This window comes from Caloenas nicobarica, chromosome 1 (genome assembly GCF_036013445.1).
Source record: "Caloenas nicobarica isolate bCalNic1 chromosome 1, bCalNic1.hap1, whole genome shotgun sequence".
NCBI lineage: Eukaryota > Metazoa > Chordata > Aves > Columbiformes > Columbidae > Caloenas > Caloenas nicobarica.
In genome coordinates, this window is record NC_088245.1 from 90237105 (window position 1) to 90258242 (window position 21138).

The window sequence follows — 21138 nt, forward strand, 5'->3', positions numbered from 1 at the left end:
TAATCTTAGCCAAGGTGGCGAACTGTCCCCAAGTATACATTCAGCCTTTTAAATTTAGTAATAAAAAGGAATATGTGCTATGACTCTTCATAGATGCTTTTCTTAGAAAAGCAGAAATGCTGATCTGGTCTTAGCACTTGGGTTAAAGGTAAATCCATTCTGATAGTGACAGTACCTGTGTTAAGGCTGGCAAACCCCTTACCCCTTGCTGCTTTTTTCTTTTTTTTTTTTAGTATGTATTTATATTAGTTTTCCTAGTGGGAAGGCTGATTTTATTTTCCTCCATGATCCTGACCTGTTCAGTTCCCCACACCAGTTTCTTCCACAGCTGTTCTGTGAACCCAATCAGTGAGATGATCCAGACTTGAAAGTGTATGTATTTTAATAAAAAACAGAGCTTGGTTTCCTTCCCAGATTACTTCATTGATGTTTATAGCATAGCCACACACAGATTCATCAGCATGATTTCGCGTGCGATGAATTATGGTAGTAGGGAGAGGAATAAGCTGCTGCGGTGTGTGGGAGACTTCTTAATATGACTTAGCTACCAAAGAAAAGCAACGTGCAACTACACCATCAACCGTATGTAAAACCAGTAAGTCAGGAGCCCTAGCTGTATTTTTCACACAAAAACACCTTGCAATTGTGGTTACTGTGGTGATTGTGATGTTACTTGCATGAAGCTCACTGCGGCCTTTTTTGGTACAGTATCATTGTTTAAGGGCAAATATGTAATACACCGTAAATGTTGACTTGTGGCCATAGGATATAGTAATAGAATATTGAACTCCTGTCGCATTGCTTTGGTCTAGAAAGACTTGTGTTGGTGACAGGAGGTCATGACTGAATCCTGATAGGAAGTGTGGAAGTTAGCAAATTGCTTTTCTGCTTGAAATAACCTTTGTTAGATTCAGACATCTGTGTTGATGCTAAAACTGAAATAATGGAAAATACAAAAACATGTACTTCTAAAACTGAAATACATTGAGCCAGTGTGACTACATAATTGCAAGGGGTATTCTAGTATTGAAGGGGAGCCATCACATTGGAGATGGGAATGATGGCTGTAAAACCCTGGAGTTCAACTTGGTTGTTATTATCATCTGTATATTAAACAATTCTTGTTGTAAGGGAGAAATCCTGTTAAATGTTTTGTTTCTCATAATTGGACTGGCTTAGGGTGTTTTTTTGAAAGATGGATTGGCAGGGTTTATTTTGTGTTGAACATGGCTACAGAGTTTTGATTTCCTCTGAGCGTATTTTGCAGATGACGTTGCACTGGTCTGTTCTGTGTGGCTTCTGTAGGGACTTCTATATCTGATGGGGCTCATGGTAGGAGGATGAGTTGTGAAAGTAAAGTGAGTAACTTAAATTATATATGCCCTGTTTTTAATAGTTGTATTTCTTATGCTTAAAACCACTAAAGTGGTATTCTCAGGGTGCTTTTTTATTAATTATGTGAAAACCTTTGAATGCTAACCCTATTAGTTCTGATGACTGATGTTTTACCTAGTAATATTTCTTAGATTAATATAGAGATCTAACATGCTTTATGATTTTGTTCATGATCAGTTTGCTAAGCCTGTATTTGGGGAGCATGTTCTTATCTCAGTTGTAGATCTTCCTGGTTTCATATATCAAGGTAATAATGAACTTGTCAGTTTTAAGAAATAAAAACATAGTTATTTTGACAGTGCTCTCTTACTGCATAAGCAACTTTCTGCTTCCAAGCCTTAAAGGCTACAGGTCCATGTAATGACCAAGAGCATTTTCTCCTCAGGATATGATTTCTAATGCTGTAATAAAATGCCTTGACTTTCCATTCTTGAGGCATAGTTTTGTGTCTAGATTTTTTTAGTGATAAACACACCTTCTGAAGTACTTGGAATTACGGAGGAAGCCAATCTGAATTCATCCTGTACAAGCGTGATGCCTCCCGTTAATTTCTTGATCTGATTCTAACTTTCTGAAGAATGATTCTGCTGCCTTGGCAAATGAGCCGAGAGTAAAGGCAGATGAAGACCCATCACTGGGATAGATGGCAATCAGTCATTAAACTAAAAGACCTGTTTCTGAGTAATGTCAATATTGCCATAATATTTTGTGTTGGAAAAGGAATGAGTTTGAGTATTTCCCAACTATCTAATTTTGATGAACCTACACATTAACCACCCCCCAATGATGAGCAATATATAAAAAAAATCCAAAGTTTTTTGTTTTTTCCTTCATTTGTGATGCGTGCAGCATGCCTTATTTTCAGTAGTTAGTATCTGCCGTATCAGCTGTCAGACTCTTCAGATGTGACAAACTGGAAGGGGCAATAATTGGCTAAAAAGTAGATCCTATTTTCTAGTCATCTTAAGGAAGAAATAAGTCTCTTGAAAAAATTATCATTAATTCCAGAACTGTTCACCAACTCAGTTAAATGTCGCTGTTTCAAAGAAAATACTGGGAAGAGAGCTGTTTCTCCTTAATTGCACGCTGAATTGTAGTGCTGTTTGATTTATCAAGGATCTAAACTGAAATTCTAGGTTGTTTTTGTTGGTGTGGGTTTTCTTGTGTTGGTTTTTTGTTGTGGTTGGTTGGTTGGTTGGGTTTTTTTGGTGTTGTTTTTTTTTTGATGTATGCAAGTATAAAGGAAAACAGAATGCTAGGTTAATTTCTTGACAGATAAAGGACAATTACTGATTTGATTGTTAGAAAAACATGTTTATTCAGAAGAATGTTTTTACTAAAGGAAGAGTAACGAGTGTATTTTGTAATAACTTTATCTAAACTGAAACATGAGCAAAATTTTCTGCTTTCTTTGTTGGCTTTTGCCATAGCTTTTTAAGATGAGGAGTCTCATCTTGCCTTTGCCGAAATCCTTCTGTGATAAGTTTGATTTATGCATTCATTGCTACAGTGCCAGGCTGTAATGTCTTAATATAATTTCACTGTGGGTTTGTGAGTGAGTGGCTGCTACTTTGGAAAATAACTTATATTCCAGACTTTACTTCCTGTCTCGGCCAAAATGCAAACATTCAAGCGTATTCTATATGCTCCTTTCCAAGAATTACTTTAATCTCTAAGTCAACGCTATTCGATCTTTATCATACATTGTGATCTTTTCCTCTTCCCAAACTCATGATAGGTGTTTTTAATCTTACTTTTTTTAGTCTGTTTAAAGACATGAGTCAATTTTACATTGCCTTGTTTCTGTCCAATCCCAAAATTAAAGATGAATTTCTGAACAAGGTGAAGACTAATCCTGGATGCCCCTTAGTATGTACATGCCTTAGCCATCCCGGACTTTGAATAGAATTGTCACTACTTGTTACTGTAGATGTTGAAATAAAATGTCAACTTTTATACTAGGTAATCCTCACACTGATATTCTTTAGAGGTGTCGCTTCTCTTTACACTTGTTCAGAAATGATTGGTTGCCTTGTTGCATGTAGTATCTTCAGATATTGGGCTGGGTTTGCAAAGTCAGAAAGAAAAATCCAGAGATACTGACCTTCCCAAGCCACCCATGGCTGCGGGTAGGGAGAGTGTGCTGGGATAGCTCTCCCTGCAAGCTCATTCTGTTTTATGCTCTTCTGTAAACACTTACTGTTAGCTGCTCGAAGAGATAGGAAAATGGGATAGATTGAACCTGTGCTTTCTGTCTCACGTGCTTCCTTTATCTTGATATTGTATTTGAGTGTATTTATCTAAGCCTTTCTAATAAAGGTATTGTATTCTTCAAAGTGGTTTGTTTGTGAGTTACCATCTTCTGAGCCAGGTAATTAAACCCTTGTCTGCAGAAGAATATTAGACTGCTCCTCTGTCTTTACTCTGAGTTGGGTGTCTGTATTATTGCATTGAAAGTAGCCTCCTTACCTGGACCAAGATAAAGCATTGCCATTATTCTCCAGTCATAGCAGCAGTATAGCAATAATAGGCTACATTATCTCCTTCTGGAAATGGAAATCTTTCGCATGTACCCACAATCTTGGCCTCATAATACCTGGTTTATCTTGCTTGAAATTCCTAGGATGAGAAAATATGTAAGAAGAGAAGGAACACCTACCAGGGTTGAGACCTCAGTCTATTTTCCCTTCCCCCGAAGACAATCAAGCCTCTAATTCAGAGAACTTCCTGCACTGATGGCAAGAAAGCTTCAAGTGCTTTCAAAACTTACACAGATTTGGAAAAGCAGCCGCTGAAAAACCTCCACATCTGGCTAGGTATACAACTTTCGTAGACATATATAATAGAAATGTTTAATTTCTCAAAATTTGCTCTTTGTGTTTTCAGGCTTATCTGCTACTTAGTATCACTTATTTTCTGCCTCATCATATCTTCAAAAGTGATACTCTCTTTGTCTGGCATGGAAACTGGCAGAATTTGGGAAAGATCTCTTTTGCTAGTTTTCTTGCCTGTGTAGTTGAGAGGAAGTTTTGCTAAAACAGTGCTGCTCTCCTCTCCCTGTTTCCAGATACCCGTCTCTATTTTAGGATTTTGAGTTCCAGCATTCTTCCTTAACAAACAGTTACAAGAATAGTTCTGAGAATTTCAGCTATATGTGTAGAGATTGTCCCTGAAAACCTGAGTCTGCTCATGTGCTGGCAGAAGGGAATTGAATCTCCAGATGTTTGGGCTCATTCTTATAAGCAGAAATACTCCTTTTGTTCATGTTTCTGGAGAAAACTAACTCCCATTGCGTAGTACTTCGTTTTAGTAAAATCTGTATATTGCAATAAAATATTTGGAAACATCTTCTGTAGTTTGAATTACATTATTGTCCTTTCACTGGGGGGAAAAAAACTCTTACTGAGGTAGGTGTATTGTTTCTGAGAGAGGAAAAATAAACTTACTAATAGGTTTAAGAAGCCTTAGGAGAAGATAATACCATTAGCTAAAGTATGTATTTTAAGGTGGGATAGTTACTGTCCAGAATAAATGCCTGTGCTGGTGTAATGTGACACTTTTTTACATTTTTTTTTTTTAACACACATAGTTGAAATATTATTCAGTTTGACAGTCTGAGTTGTCGTTTTGCTTTGAGAACGCAGTGGATGCGATGCCCAGGTGCTATCATGCTGGTTCCCCAAGCCTGCAGTTAGACTCGGTCGGCCTGCCTTTGTCGCAGGCCGTCATCACGAGGAACGGCTCTGGCATTACTGCCTGCTTCCATCTCTTTTGTCTGCCAACATGAGCGCTCTCGTTGCTGTGGAGTGAGCAACTTCGGTTCCTCCAGAAGCGGTTCTGATCCTGCTCACCCTCTGATAGCAGCTGCTTGATACCTGGTACTGGCGCAAAGCTGTGCCAGGGCACAAGGAGGAGTAGGAGGACCAGCACTGCCCTTCTGAAGGCAGCCTCCTTTGTGGGCTGCAGCCCTGCTGTGGGGTTGAGACAAAGGATGTGGTTTTATGTTACGCTTAGCGTGGCTGATCGGGGGTATAGGCAGTAAGGAACAGTCTTGATCTGTTTCTTCCCCTTGTCAGATCTGACAACTGCCTGTCCTCAAGATGAGTCGGTTCAGCTTGCAGATTTGAGGCTTGTTTCATTTTGGAGATGGAATAGTTAGTCGGATCAGGAAGCTGAACTGACTCATCCTCAGGCTACAAGATTGCCAGATTTGCCGTGGAGGGAGTGTGAAGGTGGGAAATAAGACCGTCCTTTTGGGCAGTAGCCCCTGCTTTGATCGCATTATGTATAATGTGAAAATGAGCTTAGTTTCTCTGGTTACCTTAAATAGCTTTAGAGATGTCCAACACTTAGTTCTCTTGTTCTTTTTGCCCTACTATTTTTATTACTTTAAAATAAAAAAGCAAGACTTGCCAACAATGAAAAGCTTATGCATCTAGCTTCTAAAATGCTGCCTCATCTGTAATAAGAGCTCCTTCACCAAGACAGCTATTCCTGCCGTGGAGAATATCTGCGTTGCATTGATGGCATGCCTACAGTTTCTTGATGTTAATTGAGATAATGCTCTCCTTGAATGTAAAACCATCTTTAACCTAAACTGACTCATTCCATTTCTGTGTAGTTCTGTGGTGTAATCTAAAGCAGTAACTTGGGATGGATCTGGAGGCTGTGTAGTCTTAAAGCTGATCTGTATTTTGCAACATGAATTGAATAGTGTAGCACAGCTTGATTTTGCTCTCTGTAACCCTTCCACTCTTAGAATGGTGTTCAACTACAGGTCATGGTTTGTCATAGGGATTCAGATTAGCTACTGCTCACTTTTTGACTTTTTTTTCCACTGTACTTCCCACCAAAGGTGGATGCCTGTTCTGAACAGCTGGCAATTTTCTTACTTCTCCAATGTTAGAAGATAGGCATCGGATGAATGCCTTTTCTTAACTAGCTTCACCTGTCTTTCTCTTTGGAATTTGGCTGCTGTATCAGATTCCAGACAATCTGTTTCTCACTGTGATTTCACTCCCTAGGTTGGACTCTGGGTCTGTGATGCTATTTCCTGGTCTTACAGGGAACAGCATGACAAGTACATGCTGTATTTCTGTGCTGCGTTCAATGAAGTTGGAGAGTAAGAAAACATATCACGTCCTAGTAGGTCAGAAACTAATTGCGGGGTGCTTGGCAGAAGGGAGAGATTGCAAAGCAAAAAGTAGAGTCCTCTGTGTCCTGGAGAGTAGAAAAACGTATCAGAACTCTTGTGGGAGTTAGAGCTCTGCACCACCCCCCCCCCCCCCTTCCCCCCCCCCCGGAAAACTCTGCAGGTTCAAGCAGCTGATGCTGTTCACTGCACCTGGGTTTTCAAGGCTACCTATGTTACTGATAAATACAGAAATTGCTGGGGTTTTTTAGACAAAACATTTGAGGTTTGAGAGTGCAGCATTGTGACAAGGATCGAATGTTGTGGTAGATCACTGCAGCAGTGTGATAGGAGGGACCCTCCCAAGGAGACTCCAGCAGATGTGGAACTACACTCTTCTTTCCCTGCTCCTTCATCCACGGCTGCACAGTCTGGCAGGGTTTGCATAGGCCACAGAGAACTACCTGGAGGCTTTGTCGGCCTGGGCTGCCTGCGGTGGTGGTGACAGCAAGTGCTTCATGTGCTCAGAGAACTCGTTTGGTGCCTCTCTCTGTGCAGGAGTCATCTGATGGCAGTGCTGCTCCAAATTATCTTCTCTCCTTGAATCTCTGCTCTTGCTTCTGCTTCTCTCTGCTTTTTCTCTTTTTAGTATGGTGCTGATGTTGTTCTTGGGTTTTTTTGGGTTTGGGGGTTTTTTCCCCCCCATGTCTCTTTGCTGTGCTTTACCTTCCCTTTTTTTTTTCTTCTTCTTCCCTCCCCTATTCCCCTTTTGGGTCTTCTTCCTTCATTTCTTCCTTCATTCTCAAATAACTGTGACACTTGCCTGAAACAACCGGCCGTTACACTATTACCTCTGTGGGCCATGCTGTCTGAGCCTAGGTCTGTCCGTCTGCTCTGTAGGCTGGGGTGCAGGTGTGCTGGGGCAGGAGCTGTCTCCTGTTCCCAGCCGCTGTGCCTGGTACAGTGGCGTACTGTTCACGCTTGATACTTAAGCACCGCTGTAATAAACATGATTGAAAGATTTCTTATTTAAACCTCAGTAGAAGAACGGAGACTCCCTCCAGAGACTCCCTCTAAGATGTATTAAGATGTTCTTAATTTGTGCAAGTGTGTGGTAGGGAGGGTCTTGGCAACTTGCAGCTACTGCAGGTGGTGATTCTGTGTGTTCTGCTTATTGGTATGGTCTTGTGCATTAGAAACCCATTAGTGGATGCAGAGAGAGAATGAAAAGGGAAGAACAGTGATGATCTGTTCTCATGGATCTGAGATGTACTTGGCTATGTGATATAAGTACATTTAACTGGATTCAAAAACTGTAACAAATTCAGCTAAAACTGACCCAGTGATGTATCCAGCAAGTAGACAGTGTCCTGCTTTAGTGGTTTACAATGATGTGCTTTATTGGTTTACAAGAAACTTCTTTAGTGAAAGCTTTACAGATCATAGAAGATACTTTGACTGGAAGATTAGAGGCCGCCTAGGAATTCCCCTAATGTGCTGTTGATAATTTGTTAGTCTTCCAGTGGAGGGAGATTTGGAGTGTCTGACAGTGCTCTTGAAGTAGTCATGTCAGGAGGTGCCCAATGTTGGATTCACTTGCTAGAAGACACCAATAGGCTTGTTGAGGGTGAACTGTTGAATGGCACGAACAAGTGGATAAATACGATCTGTTTGTAACTTGGGGTTCTCCGCTGCCCTGTCAGGGTTCAGTTACAGGAGTTTTATAAGGTATTACGTGTCAGCTGAACTGCTATAGTTGTCTTTGGAAAACATTTGCTAAATCATGTTCCCTGGTGATGTAAGATGGAGGAACAACTGAAGGAAACTTCAAATAAGAAAACTTAGTACTGTATAGGCTGAGTTTCTCAGCTAGCAATTAGCTCAGAATTATATAGCAAAGGGGGTTACTGTTGAGGCCACAGTCTTATGCTAAAACAATGTTGTTACACTGTTTCCACTCACTCCCTGTCTCTGTCCTTGTCTCTTGTGCTGCCTTTAATCTGTAGACTCTTTGGGGCAGGAATGACCTAACCTGAGATTATGAAAACAAATGCTGTTATGATCCCTTCAGTACTCACTTCCTAATCTGTGGAATCACTTTATCTAAATTTAAAGTTGATTTATATAGCTAAATAACTTTTGTGGGGTGGGTTTGTCTGTGTGTGGGTGGGGAGAAAGGAGAACAGAAGGAGTACCTACTAAAAATAACTTGTTAATGAACATGAGAGTGCTTATGAAACCCCACCGGCAGCCAGTGTTTAGATTACTTTAATTGTATGTTTCTGTATTTTTTTTTCCAAAGCAGAAATTTAAGCATAGGTATTCTGGTGCTCCCTAAGGTAATAGGCCAGGGTTCTGCCCCCCACCCCCTCCCTGTACCACCTCAGTGTTAACTGCAGTTTGAGAAAGCTCTCTTGCTTAGACCACCACAGCAAATTTCTATGTTTCCCATGACAGAAAGAGTACTCAAAGCAAGCTATGTGTTACTGAGAGAAGTGGTTAACACGAGCCTTAGATGTGCCTTGGAAAGATGTGGGCACTACCTTTTACGTGGTGCTAGGAAGGAAGGCTTTAGTATGATGAATCTTAGGACACTGCAAGTAAACATCCGTTTTGGATTCACCTGCTTGGTTATAAGTCAGTGGGATGGTAACCTGCTGGGATTTTTTTGGTGGCAGATTCAAGCAGCTGGCTGTTGGAATCCCATCTACCACAGCTGGGTCCAAGGGAGGTCATCTGATGGTCAACGTGATAGTCAATGGGTGGGATCAATGGGACTCTTTCCATCCTTTTTCCTGGTGTTGTGGGGTTTTTTTGTTGGTTTTTTTTGTTGTGTGTGTGGGGGGTGGGTGGTGGTTGTTGGTTGGTTTTTTATTTGTTTGTTTGATTTTCATTTGTTTGTGTTTGTTTGTGTGTTTGTTTTGTGATTGGTTGGGTTTTGGGGGTTTTTTTTGGTTTTTGTTTCCTGAATCATTCAGAGTCAAGCTCAGGCTGGGGTAGCTGAGTACAAGCACATGGTCAATGTGCTGTGCTTGCTTTGGCTTCCTTAGTTAAGATCTTAAAAGCTCGGAGAAAGTCAACGTGTTAGAGCTTCATGTGACCTTGTAGTGGACATTTTAACAAGCCTATCATGTGAATGTTCAGGGACTTGCCAAGTACCCTGTTCATTTTTTAAAGGCTTGTTTACAGTCTTTAGCATTAAGCTTTCAAAGAGAGTAAATTGAATGCCCCCTCCAAAAAACTATGATTACCTCTAAAGGGAGACTTAAAGCTTCGATGGCATTTGGAATGACTGAACTCTGAGACACAGTAAATCCAGATGCTATTCCTTTAGTTAAATTTTAGTGTTGTTTTTGTTTGCTTTGTTGTTGTGGTTTTTTTTCCCAACAGATAAATAACAGGAAAAAGTGTCCCTGCATCTTGATGTAACTTTATATATTTATTGTATCAACTATAGGCATACGAGGCATGTCACTACCTGTCACACGTTCCTGGAAATATGTTTAGTTTCTTTTTCCTTGTGACATACTGACCTCAAAAATGCATGAAGACAGAGATCAGTTGAGTTGCACACTGTTTCATTTTTATAATGAATTTATGTTGCTTTTCTGAGTTGTTACTGCTTATTTTGTAGTGATGGTATAGTTTATTTCACTAGGCAGCAGTCAGTCATTGCTTTTGTGTTTACTTTTTACTCCATTTTCTACTTGTCTGCTGCATCAGCTTAGTACTTAGTACTTCGAATTTCTGTTGCCATTTTAGAAGCTGTTGAGCAAAATGTAAAGGTGCCAACAATTTGGGGGGTGTTACAGGTTGGTTTGTTTGTTTGTTTTTCTTCCTTCAACTCCAGCTAGAGGCAAGGCCAATTTTGATTTCAGGATGGAGTGTTTTTAAAGCCTTTTACCTTAGTGGTCTTTCAGTTGGCAGTTGTTGCTGAAATTTTTCCTGATTATTTGTCTCTGGATTGAACCGAACAGAAGTGAATTGACACATAATTAATTGTGACTATCATTTGGTCATTAATGATAAAGCCTAAGAATGACTGTTTCACCTCTTTATCATTTACCACTTTACTGTGTTTTTGTTTAAATTGAATGTAGATTTTGACTGTTGTAGAAAGCAGAATATTTGGTCTTGAACTATGGCACCATTGCATTATTGCTGGGTAGAAAAAAATAGTTTATATAAGTATTGAACCTTTCTGACCTTCTGAAGAGCCAGAGAGTCATTATGTTCATCCTGTGCAGGCTTTCTTATTTCAAGCCTAGCAGTTACAGTTCAGCTATATCGCATGCTTTAGAAAAGATTCCAATTTAAAATTTAAAAAAAAATGTTCCAAAAGTGACCTTAACTTTCAAGGTTTTTTAGAAAAAATAATTTCTTTATTAATTTTGTCCACCCACAGTTCTGTCCCAAACTTTTACAATTTCTATTTCTAGTCATTATGTGAAATACCTTCTTCACCTGTGGATGAGAACCCTCTCTGAAATGTCTGTTCCTTAAACAGGTAGCTTTTAGATATAATCCTCCGGCTTCTCTTTGACTTAAATTGCGTGAGCTCTTAAAATCTGTAAGTGATGTACTTTTCTGACCTTGTAATGTCTGTGGCTTCTTTCTGAATCTCTAGTGTTTTGCATAATCACTTCTGAATTTTAGCTATTGGGGTGAATACACTATTCCAGTAGCTGTTATGTGGGTGCCAAATAGGAAAGAGAACTTTTTGTTTATTTCCTGGCTGATGTTCCCTGGCTTATGCATCTAAAGATTGCTTTAGGTCTCGGTAGCAAAGTCGTGCTTAGGTACTTCTGTCTCTGCCAGGATGCCCTGCAAGTCAAAGTTGATGACTCTGCTCTTTGGGTGGCTTTACTTGGTTTGACTGTATGGCTTGTCACCTTGGGTCCTGGATCCTTCTTAACTTGTTCATGGGTTATGAAAGGAGGCCGGTTGTTTATCCACTGAGTGTGCATAACTCTCTAAATCTTGTGTCCGAGAACTTCATAGCTTTTTTTTCAGGGTGTTTATGAAAGCAGTAAATGTGAGGCGAAAAATTTAATGCTGGTGGGGCTTCCTACTATATTTTATTACATCATAGTTATGTTGAAACTCATGGGCTAGTGTATTATAATTTGATGAATAATCACGTTTCTTTCCGTATATGTGTTTCTTCGTTAATTTAGGACATGATAACAAGTCAGAAACCTTACCGAAGTCACAGTGCTTTTGCATCAATGGTTTTTCTCCCCTCTCGCCTCTTTTTCCAAATGAACCTGTAATATGGAGTCCCCACAATCCGGTCTCTGTAAACCACTTCACTGTTACTTTATTAATTATCAAAGTAGTTGGTATGGCACTTAATCTGAAATTGTCGTCAAGCTTACAGGATCTTATGGATCATCTCATCTACATTTGAAGTTCTCCAAGTGTTCTTATTCCTTTCAAACATCAACATCACTTCTCGAACTTTTTAGCTAGCTCTTCCAAAATCATTGGATACAAATAATGAGATTCTTCTGATCTTAAGTAATGTCTGATGGCTGCTCTTTTAGTGTGCTGTTCAGTTACAGTCAAAAAGTCAGATGACATTTTCTGTGCTAAAACAAGTGTGTGTGTATATATATCTACATATATATATTTAGTGAATGCTTCTGCCTTCTCTGGGTTATGATTGGCACACTTAAAGGCTTTGTTCAATGTTTGATCTGAGCTGGTTTTGAAATTTCAAGGACTTTTTTTGGGGGTGTAAATTTAAAAATCAAAATGCATTGTGTTTTGTTGGACTCCTTTATTTGATTCCCTCAGTTTTTCTGAATTGGTCCTTGAATGTTCATGTCTATCTTGCACTGTCTCCCGCTTGGTAACATTCATGCAGTTCATTGATGAAGAAAGGAAGCTGTCTAGTAAAACAGTTCATAAATACTATTTACTTTTTCCACTGTACTGGCTCATAATTACTAGCTTTTTGTGAAACTGACATTTTAAAAACACAGTAAGGAAAATTATTAGAAAAATGTTATGTAGCACTGTGATTTCTACTGCTGGCAGTGTATTGCCTCAAGCATATGTTGCTCATACTGAAGAGACTCAGAGCAGGCAGTGACCTCCTTCTGCCTTTGCATGCCACAAACAGGTATCTAAGAAGGCAGGTGTTTTATTTCATAGCCTAATCTGATGGTTGGTGTCGGATCCTAGCAGATAACTTTTCTTGTGCTTTCTATTAAGACATTTGTTTCACAAAGTATTCAGATCTTTTGACCTTCTCAATTATCAATGATTGAAAAAAGCCAGTGCAGTTTTGATAGACTTCCATCCCCTTCTGGTCACTCATTTCTCTATAGATAGTTGTGTCAGCTGCTGGTTGTAACCTGTTCAAATTGGCAGCGGATAGATTCAGCAGTGTAGGGTTTCCATGGAAGTGACTTGTTGACTATATTGGACATTGAGCAAATTAAGATGAAAGAGTGTGGAGAAGCCTTAGACTTTGTAAGGGCAGAAGTAGTCAATATTAACTTAATATTGAGCCATATCCTAATAGGAAGGTGGCACTGAGAAGTAAAACAGATCAGTGAAGATACTTGAATTAAGTGGAGGTAGACAGCAACATGGCCTCAGACATTGTAGGAAGCATGGTTTAGGTCTGTGAGGTTTTCTTTTAGGACTTAAACAGCCTAAGTAACATCTAATGGGGGCCTGTGTGCGTGCCAGTGAGGAGCACTATAGCAATTGGAGGACGGAAGCAAGACGAGATGGGTAAAGTCAAAAGAAAGAGGAAAAGGAGTTTGTAGACAGTGCAAAGGATTGAGGTTGTGTTTGAAGTAGGAAGAAAGCAGCTGTAAACATTCTATTTATTCATTGCTTCTTCCTTTCAACTTCAAAACATATGGCAGAGGAGGAAGAGGATATATATGTAGCTGAAAGAATAAAGAATTGTAGATCTGACTGTATGTGTATTAACGTGTGTTTGTACTGCTCGGTCAGAAGCTAAACACCTGAAGGGATTGTAGGGCATATGTGATTTTTTTTTTTTTTTTTTTTAGATGTTATTTTGGGCCTTCTCCAGGCCCATTCAAGAGAAGGCATGAGGGGACTTCTGGTCAATAGCAAAGGACATATTTTATGGTCTCTGAGGGCTGAAATGAGTTTTATTGACTGACAGCTACATTTAGTCATTGGCAAAAAGTTTACATGCAATACACTTGTAGAATGGTCAGCTTTGCACTAGTTGTAGGAATCTGCAGCTGGTGGGATATTCATGTGATGAAATGCTTGTCCAGTAGCAGAATCCCTTGTGTCACCTGGATAAACATCTGTCACAATTTGTTTTCTTTAAGATGCATGCCTCTTGTTTCCAAATCATACAAATATTTCATTAAAATAATACTGATCCATATTAATTTTGGTTCTGTTGATGAATTGTATAAACAAAAGACATAATCGAATATATTCAGCTTTTTTTCGAGTGTACAAAATTAATACTCAGCTTGAAAGGGTAAGTGGCCATTGGCATTACGTAAAATGGTTACATGAGCCATTTTAGAGCTATACCAAGATACTGAAAAATAGAGTTAGAGCTTGCACTGGTGCTCTAGTAAACTGTCATCTTGTAAGTGGAGTATTTTCTTCTCACGAATGGATGAGTATTCTCTGCTTTCAAACCACTGACTTTACCTAATGCTCATGCTTTGTCCCATACAGTTATTGTGCTAAAGATGGAAAGTGAGCTAGCAAGATCAGAGCGTTTGGGAATTAAAATGTCTGGATGTTGCTTTCATGCACACAGCAGACTTCTGGAATAACATTTTCATCAAAAAACATCCCCAAATACTGCATCATGGATGTTAAACATCCAAATGGTGTGGAGAAATGCTTTAAGGGTTTGCATGAAACGTACCAAGTGCAAATACGAATGTATTATGGAGTCATAGCTAGCTATTTTTACTTGTGCTTCTGTCCTGGATGTTAGAAAGGTGGTTTGCATAGATAATGGTTGTACAGTCACATGAATCTGCCTTTTTGTTACAGTAAAAGCTAGGTCATATTGCTTTTGGCCTCAGAAAGCAACTTCTTTTGGGTAAATGTGATCTATTCTGCAAGAGCTGTTTAGTGTTTTGGTGTTTGGTCCTTCTTCCTCTAGTTTTTCAATTTAATGTTCTAGTTCAGTTGTAGACCTACAGTCAAAGGTGTTGAAAGTATTGTGTGATTGACAATGCATGCTTATCCACTGAGGCCGCAAAGTGTGATAGTCCAAAACAAGAGGTGAAAGGCATGAGATGAAAACTGTCTTGGTTTCCCGCTAAGACTTGCTGTGGTATAATGCTTCTTGTTGTTTGCTATTAGAAGTTTCAATTTGCAGGTACTGAAGATTACTGGAAAAAGGTGTTTCCACTATCTTTTGTCTTGCTGAGGCTAAAACCACCGTTTCCCAAAGCTGTTTAGCGAACTCCTTTGTATGCTGTTTGGCTGGCAAGTCAACTTTTGCTGTCCAGACAACAAAAACTGGGATAACCATTCTGAACCATGTATGGTCTTCTGAACAGTATGTACATCTGTGCAGTGCAATGAGTGGCAAAACAGGTTTGGGGCCCCTGGCTGCTGCTGTGATACAAATACATATTACTTGTATACTTTGAAAAGCAAGGAATTGTTTTACTCTTAGATCAAAGCTGTTAAAGGTGAATTTTACCCTTACAGTCCCTCAGCATCAACTATTCTGTAACAGAAAATAACTGAAATTCTTAACAGGCTGCTTTTTTGAAAGCTTGGTGTCCTTACGATGTCCTCTGTGGATGTGTTTGTGAGAGCCATTATCTGTTGAAAGAAACTGAGAGAAACATCTAGGAGACTTAATGCTCTGTAACATTCTGGTAAAGAAACAAAGTAATTCTTGGTATAGCTAAGTGAAGCATCAGTGCTTACACTTTTAAGCACTGAAGACTTCAACAAGTTTAGTTAGGAACTATTTTCCATGGACTTAAAGGAAAGAGCGTAGAGCTGACTGGCTTCTCACTTAAGCTCTGGAGAAGTTTCACCAGGTCGCGGCAGTGCCACGCTGGGAAGACCCACTTGGCATAGCCTGAAATTCAGGGTTTGCTTTTGCAATCAAGGAGAACCCTAAGTGAATTGCTGCTTTGAAGGCTGTCCTTAGAGCAGATCTCTACATAGCCAGTACTTCAGATTTCAACCAGTATTGCTAGGAGCAAGGTTTTTATCTCTAAGACTTCAGTAGTCTTGATTTTTGGGGAACAAACCTCATTAACAGTAGTCTCTGTACCCTGGCCTTGTGACCAAAGCCCCCCAAAAAAAGCCCCCCAAAAAGCAAGGAAGTAGGGATTACCTTTTAAATTAGGAGGATTGTTGCAGTAAAACAGATGTCGCCTATTTACATGTGCTGAGTTAGAATGCTAATCATAGAATAGTTGGGCAAATAAAATACAGGGCTGCTATCAGATTTACACTTTCAACTTGTTTAGTAAAAAACCCATTGGTTTTCATGTTCTTTCTTTTCCTGGCTTTCTTCTATTTGTTTCGTACAGTTATCAAAAAGGAGGGTGAATTTTCCGTGCAGCTTCAGTCTGCTTCCATTTATGCTTCTCTCTCTGCCTCTGAGCAGACATTGATCTCTTTCCTTTTTTTCCTTTTTTTTTGTGATTTCTCTGTTTTCTCCTCAAATGTGTAAATCTGCATCTCACCTTCTTGTGAATATTTTGCAAGCTGTGTATTGCTTGACAAGTAGTTGGCACCCTTTGCACTAATGAGCTTTATTTATTTTTAGTTGTTCATTTATTCCATGGAGCAGTTGGATGCATAAAAGCAAATAATTTGTAGGGACCTAAAAGGTAGCGTAAGAGATGAGTAACAGTTAATGTGGATTTTTCAGGAGTGAATCATGCCAAGCCAACCTGCTTTTCCTCTAGATCTTGCAGGTACACAAGAAGTAGTAGTAGGTGTGTGTATCTTGATTTTGAAGTTTTCAAACACATTTTCTCATGAGAAGCCCAGGAAAACAACGCATCCCTGGAAATCCCCTGAAAGGCAAACAGAATGGTTTGCTTATTTTGTTTGAGCATAAAAAGAGGTTCAAGATAATATTAGGATGAGATATTTAATGGGTTTTTGCAGTCTTTAGGCCATCTCACAGGAATCACCAGTTTTCACAAATTTGTTAGATAAACTTAACACTGTGAAATGGATTTCCTTCTGGTGGTGACTCTGGGCTTGAAGGAGGTGACAAGCTGGCAAAAGAGTGTTCAGTAGTCTTGGATGCAGTTCAGTCAGGACAAATGCAGAATATTAGGCTTTGATAAGAGTAATCAGGTGTATGAGTGGAAAGTGGGTGAGGATTGGGCAGGCAGCAGCTCTGCAGAGGAAAACTTGATACGTAAACTGACCATGAGTCAAGTGGGTTGCAGCGTTGCACAAGCTGCAAACACTGCTGGGCTGTACAAACGAGGGTGTTCTAAGTCAGACGCAAGAAGTCAACCAGCACGCTGGGTAGAGCCGAGGTGAGCTTCCTCTGCAGGGTCTAGTTTTGGGTGCTGTATGTGAGATTTTTAGTAGTGAGGGGACAGGTCGCACCAAGAGAAATAACTTGTCCATCATGGTAACTTTCCTTGCAACAACCCCTCACATATTTGAAGGGGGGGAATGGGAGGAAAGAGGACAGAGGGGAGCTGCACCATTTTCCATGCCTTCTGGGAGTGGAACAAGGAGCTATTTGTTTAAACTGCACTAAAGGTGATTTGAGCTACCTGCTAGAAAAGTTTTTCTAAACACGTGAGTAGTGAAGGACTGGAAAAGACTCCGTGGGGAAGTTGTGGAAAGAAGGTTTCGTAATAAGCAGATGTGTCGAGCATCTCTGGAGTGCAGTTTCTGTAGAGTTGCAGGGTGACTGCTGTGGAACAACAGATTCTGGTTTTTTTTCTTGCAGCTCTATTTGATTCTGTAACCTAAACCATCATAACTGAAGGGCAATAAATGCCCAGTGTATGCTTGCAAAATGCCTAAGACTTTGAACAAGGGGAAGTGCTGTTGGTGATAACAGTGGTGCTAAGGGTAGATAACAGCAGCTTTGTCTTTTGATGGCAAAGTGGCTGGGAAAGTGCCTGTGTGGTTGGCTGTGGACTGCTGAAACCTGCAGCTGCTGCATCTGCACCAAAGCACATTCACCTGTGCAACACCCACCAGGATCCTGCAGCCTGAGTGCAGGTCCCTGTCTGTGTTCTGATTCATGTCAAGATGCGAGCTAAGTGTGTTCTGTCATCATCATCCTTCTCCCCGTTCTCGCCCTGCCCCAGAGAGTGTCTCCCTTCTTTGCAAGGAAGTCCGGGCATGGAAGAAAGGAAGAGCAGGACTGAGCTGTACAATGCAGCCTATGTTTCGCTTCAGGTGCATGCAGCTGGTTTTGACAAAGGTTTTGCTTTCTAATGAATGCATGCAAGCTGAAGCTTAACATGTAGGTCGGTTTGCAACAAATTTTTTAAGTGCTTCTGGTTTTTGTTGCCAGATATCTATATATATTTTGTTGCCAGATATATATATGCTCTATAAAGAACAGAGTGCTGTTCTGCAAGTTATACTGACAGTTTGGTTTCTTCAGTTACAGGAAAATACAGGGAGATGCTTCATTTTGGTAACACAAATAACACTCTGTTTAGTACCACTTATGTTAATCAGGTGCAGAAATAAGTGCTTGTCTTAATCATGCATGGCATTTTATTGCTTTTTGCTCATGGAAAGGGAGTATTTTTGTTAGCAATAATCTAGTTGAAAAACTGTCACCATTTAATATATTTCAGTAAAAAATAGTGTTTCTTTGTGTTTTGTCAGGTTTATTTTTCTCAGTAATACTGAAATACTCATGCTGATTTAAATCTTTGCCGTATCTTCTTTGTTTCAGTCTTGTTGGTCATCTTGTTTATGCATGTATCTTGATTATTTGTGTATCTCTTGCTTCCCAGGAGACAAAGATGGCAGCAAAGTGACTACAGTAGTGGCAACTCCTGGACAAGGTCCAGACCGACCACAAGAAGTTAGCTACACAGACACCAAGGTGATTGGAAATGGATCTTTTGGTGTTGTGTATCAAGCCAAACTCTGTGATTCAGGAGAGCTTGTGGCTATTAAGAAAGTCCTGCAGGATAAAAGATTTAAGGTGAGCCTATGCATAAGTTCAGAATATTTTCATGAATGTTATCTCATTTTCCATGTCTTGTGAGTGGTTTTGATTTTTTTTTAATTTATTTTCATTGGAGCACATAAATGCAAGTAAAAATTTCCAGGACTAAAGATTAAACAGATGATTTATGATAAAGGGATATAGTTTAACTTGAAAATCCATGAGTCACTGTTATGATTATTTGGATTAGTGCAAAACAGGAAGCTAAAAATCCTGATTCGATGTTCTGGTGCTCTTTCCAGGTTGCAGACTGGATTTTTCAGACAATGAGCTTTGGAAACAAGGAAAAAGCTTGTCTTATGCTTACTTTTTCTGGCATAGATTCTTCTCCAGTCATGAGTAATCAAACTGCTGGAAGGAACAAAGCCTTTGGATTTTGTTCTTGGTTGTTGCACCTACACAGTGGAAGGCTGTATTTGAGTAAATCATAGTCCCCAGGCCAGACAAGAAAGATAACTATATACTGAACCCAGGGAAGTTTGGACTGAAGGCAAAATACTTGCCTTTGTTATTTGATTTATAAATGTGATCTATTCTGGCGGTTTTAATAGACGAGTGATTCTTTATTCTAAACAAGTAGCCTTTCAAAAAGCTATATTTATATCTGGTGATATTTAAACCAAGTAAAAGTTAAGGACCATCAGCAATCTCATCACTGCTGTTAGTTCTCTGCTTGGTACTTGGTGTGCTTGACTGCTTTCCCTTATAGTCAAGTGGCCTGCAGATAAGCTTGTGCAAGCAGTCAGTGATAGTACTGGTTTTAGCATTTGAAATCAGTGGTGTGGGTTTTAGCATCTGAAGGCCACATCTTTCACAACTATAGAAGCATAAGGACAATATCTCGAGAAAGTACCATGGATAGTCTTGTTGGCATGGTCCAGATGCAAAAACTTCTGAGCTTAAAAATAGGAAATTGAGGCATATTTAAGGAAAATCAGCAATTTAAAACTTCTTTTTTGCAATTTGATACTTAGTTTTAGAAATACTTCTGAAGGCTATTGGGTGACATTTTTATCATCTCAATTTCCTCATTTTTTCAGTAAGACTTCATGCACAACTAGCTTCACTGGTAATGTTTGTAATTTGTGTCCTGTTTTGGAAGCAAAAACATTGTTTTGAATAGTTTTGAAGGAACTAGCATATGCCTTTTCCTAGAGTCTTGAAATTGATGCTGTCATCACCACAGGCATCAGCATATCACAGATGCATTAGATGAAGAATGGAAAAAGAGAGATTTTAAATTAATGTAATCATGCAGCATTATTTAACTTCTAATTGAGAAAGGCACGTGAAGTTCTTACATTGTTCTTACATCTGAGTTATTTCTGGACCGTATTATGTGTTAAAGGCAATTAGTACTAGGGAGGCATGCAATAAGATGTAAGAGTGGATTATTTTAAAACAACAGAAGCGATAGAGGAATAAGGGAAGCTCTAAACCTAGTCACACTTTAAAGAGCTTTTTGGTCTCATTCCATTGCATAGTTTCAGGGGGAAGGCCAGGACATTTCCATTACCATGTCATGCTTGGTGGATGTCAGCTACTACTTTAGACCAAAATCTTTGATTTCTTTGTCATTCCTCATGACTTTGAGGTTGTGTAGCCTGTCAAAATGAAAATTTAGCTGAGCATTTTAGTTCCTGCCCATCAGATACTAATAGTTTGTGACGTCTTAATTTTTTATATAAATCTGTACTAGGCATCTAGAATAAAATACAAGTTTTTGTTTCAGTAGTTGATTCGATGGCATTTTGTTATCTAGCTGTATATCTTTTTATTTTGAAGTGTTCCTTTAAGCAATTTGAAAAGATGTGACATCTTTGTTTAAGGAAAAAAGCTAAACTAAAAAGCTAAGTAGGGTGTTTGCAGTTTGGACTCTGAACTACTTCCCTATGTATGATGACATAGCTGAGAAAATCCAGTGCCCTTAAACTAGGTGGAATTAATAGCAAGTGCATGTGTAGATTTACAGGTAGAGAGCAGTAATTTAAAATTTATAATTTATATAGGTCACATCTGCAGTAGCATTCAAGTTAGGCGTTTTTTTCATGTTCTTATGCCAAACATGTATCCCAGCTGCACATCATCATCTACCTTTGGTCTCAGCTCCCTAGTATTTCCTGTCATTCATCAGTTTAGTCTTCCCTTTCTTTTCACATTCTGAGCTGGAAGTGCATGTTCTGTTGGCAGGAGGTGTAAATTCCTGCAGGCTGGATGAAAGCCTCTGCCTAGATGGATTTGGAAGCTAGAGACGTATCTTATATCAAGAATAGCATACAATTACTTCAGAGGGTGCTACTCTTTGGGAACGTCTGATCTGGATTGTAAAGGCAGGACCAGATACTTTACCAGTTAAACAGGGAACTCGGAACGTATGTCAGCCGTACAGTTTGATTGCAACACAGGAGCGGACCAACTCCTCTGTTCTGAGCACTGAGAT

The 21138-nt window shown here is 39.5% G+C and overlaps 1 protein-coding gene across 3 annotated transcripts in view; it reads left to right on the top strand.

The window, feature by feature from the left end:
- Positions 1-21138, top strand: part of GSK3B (glycogen synthase kinase 3 beta) — a 158900-nt gene that overhangs the window by 39968 nt on the left and 97794 nt on the right. For all 3 annotated transcript variants that reach the window (XM_065631626.1, XM_065631608.1, XM_065631617.1), the window contains exon 2: positions 18481-18674. In XM_065631626.1, coding sequence (XP_065487698.1) covers positions 18481-18674 — 194 coding nt within the window. The remainder of the gene's footprint in view (positions 1-18480; positions 18675-21138) is intronic.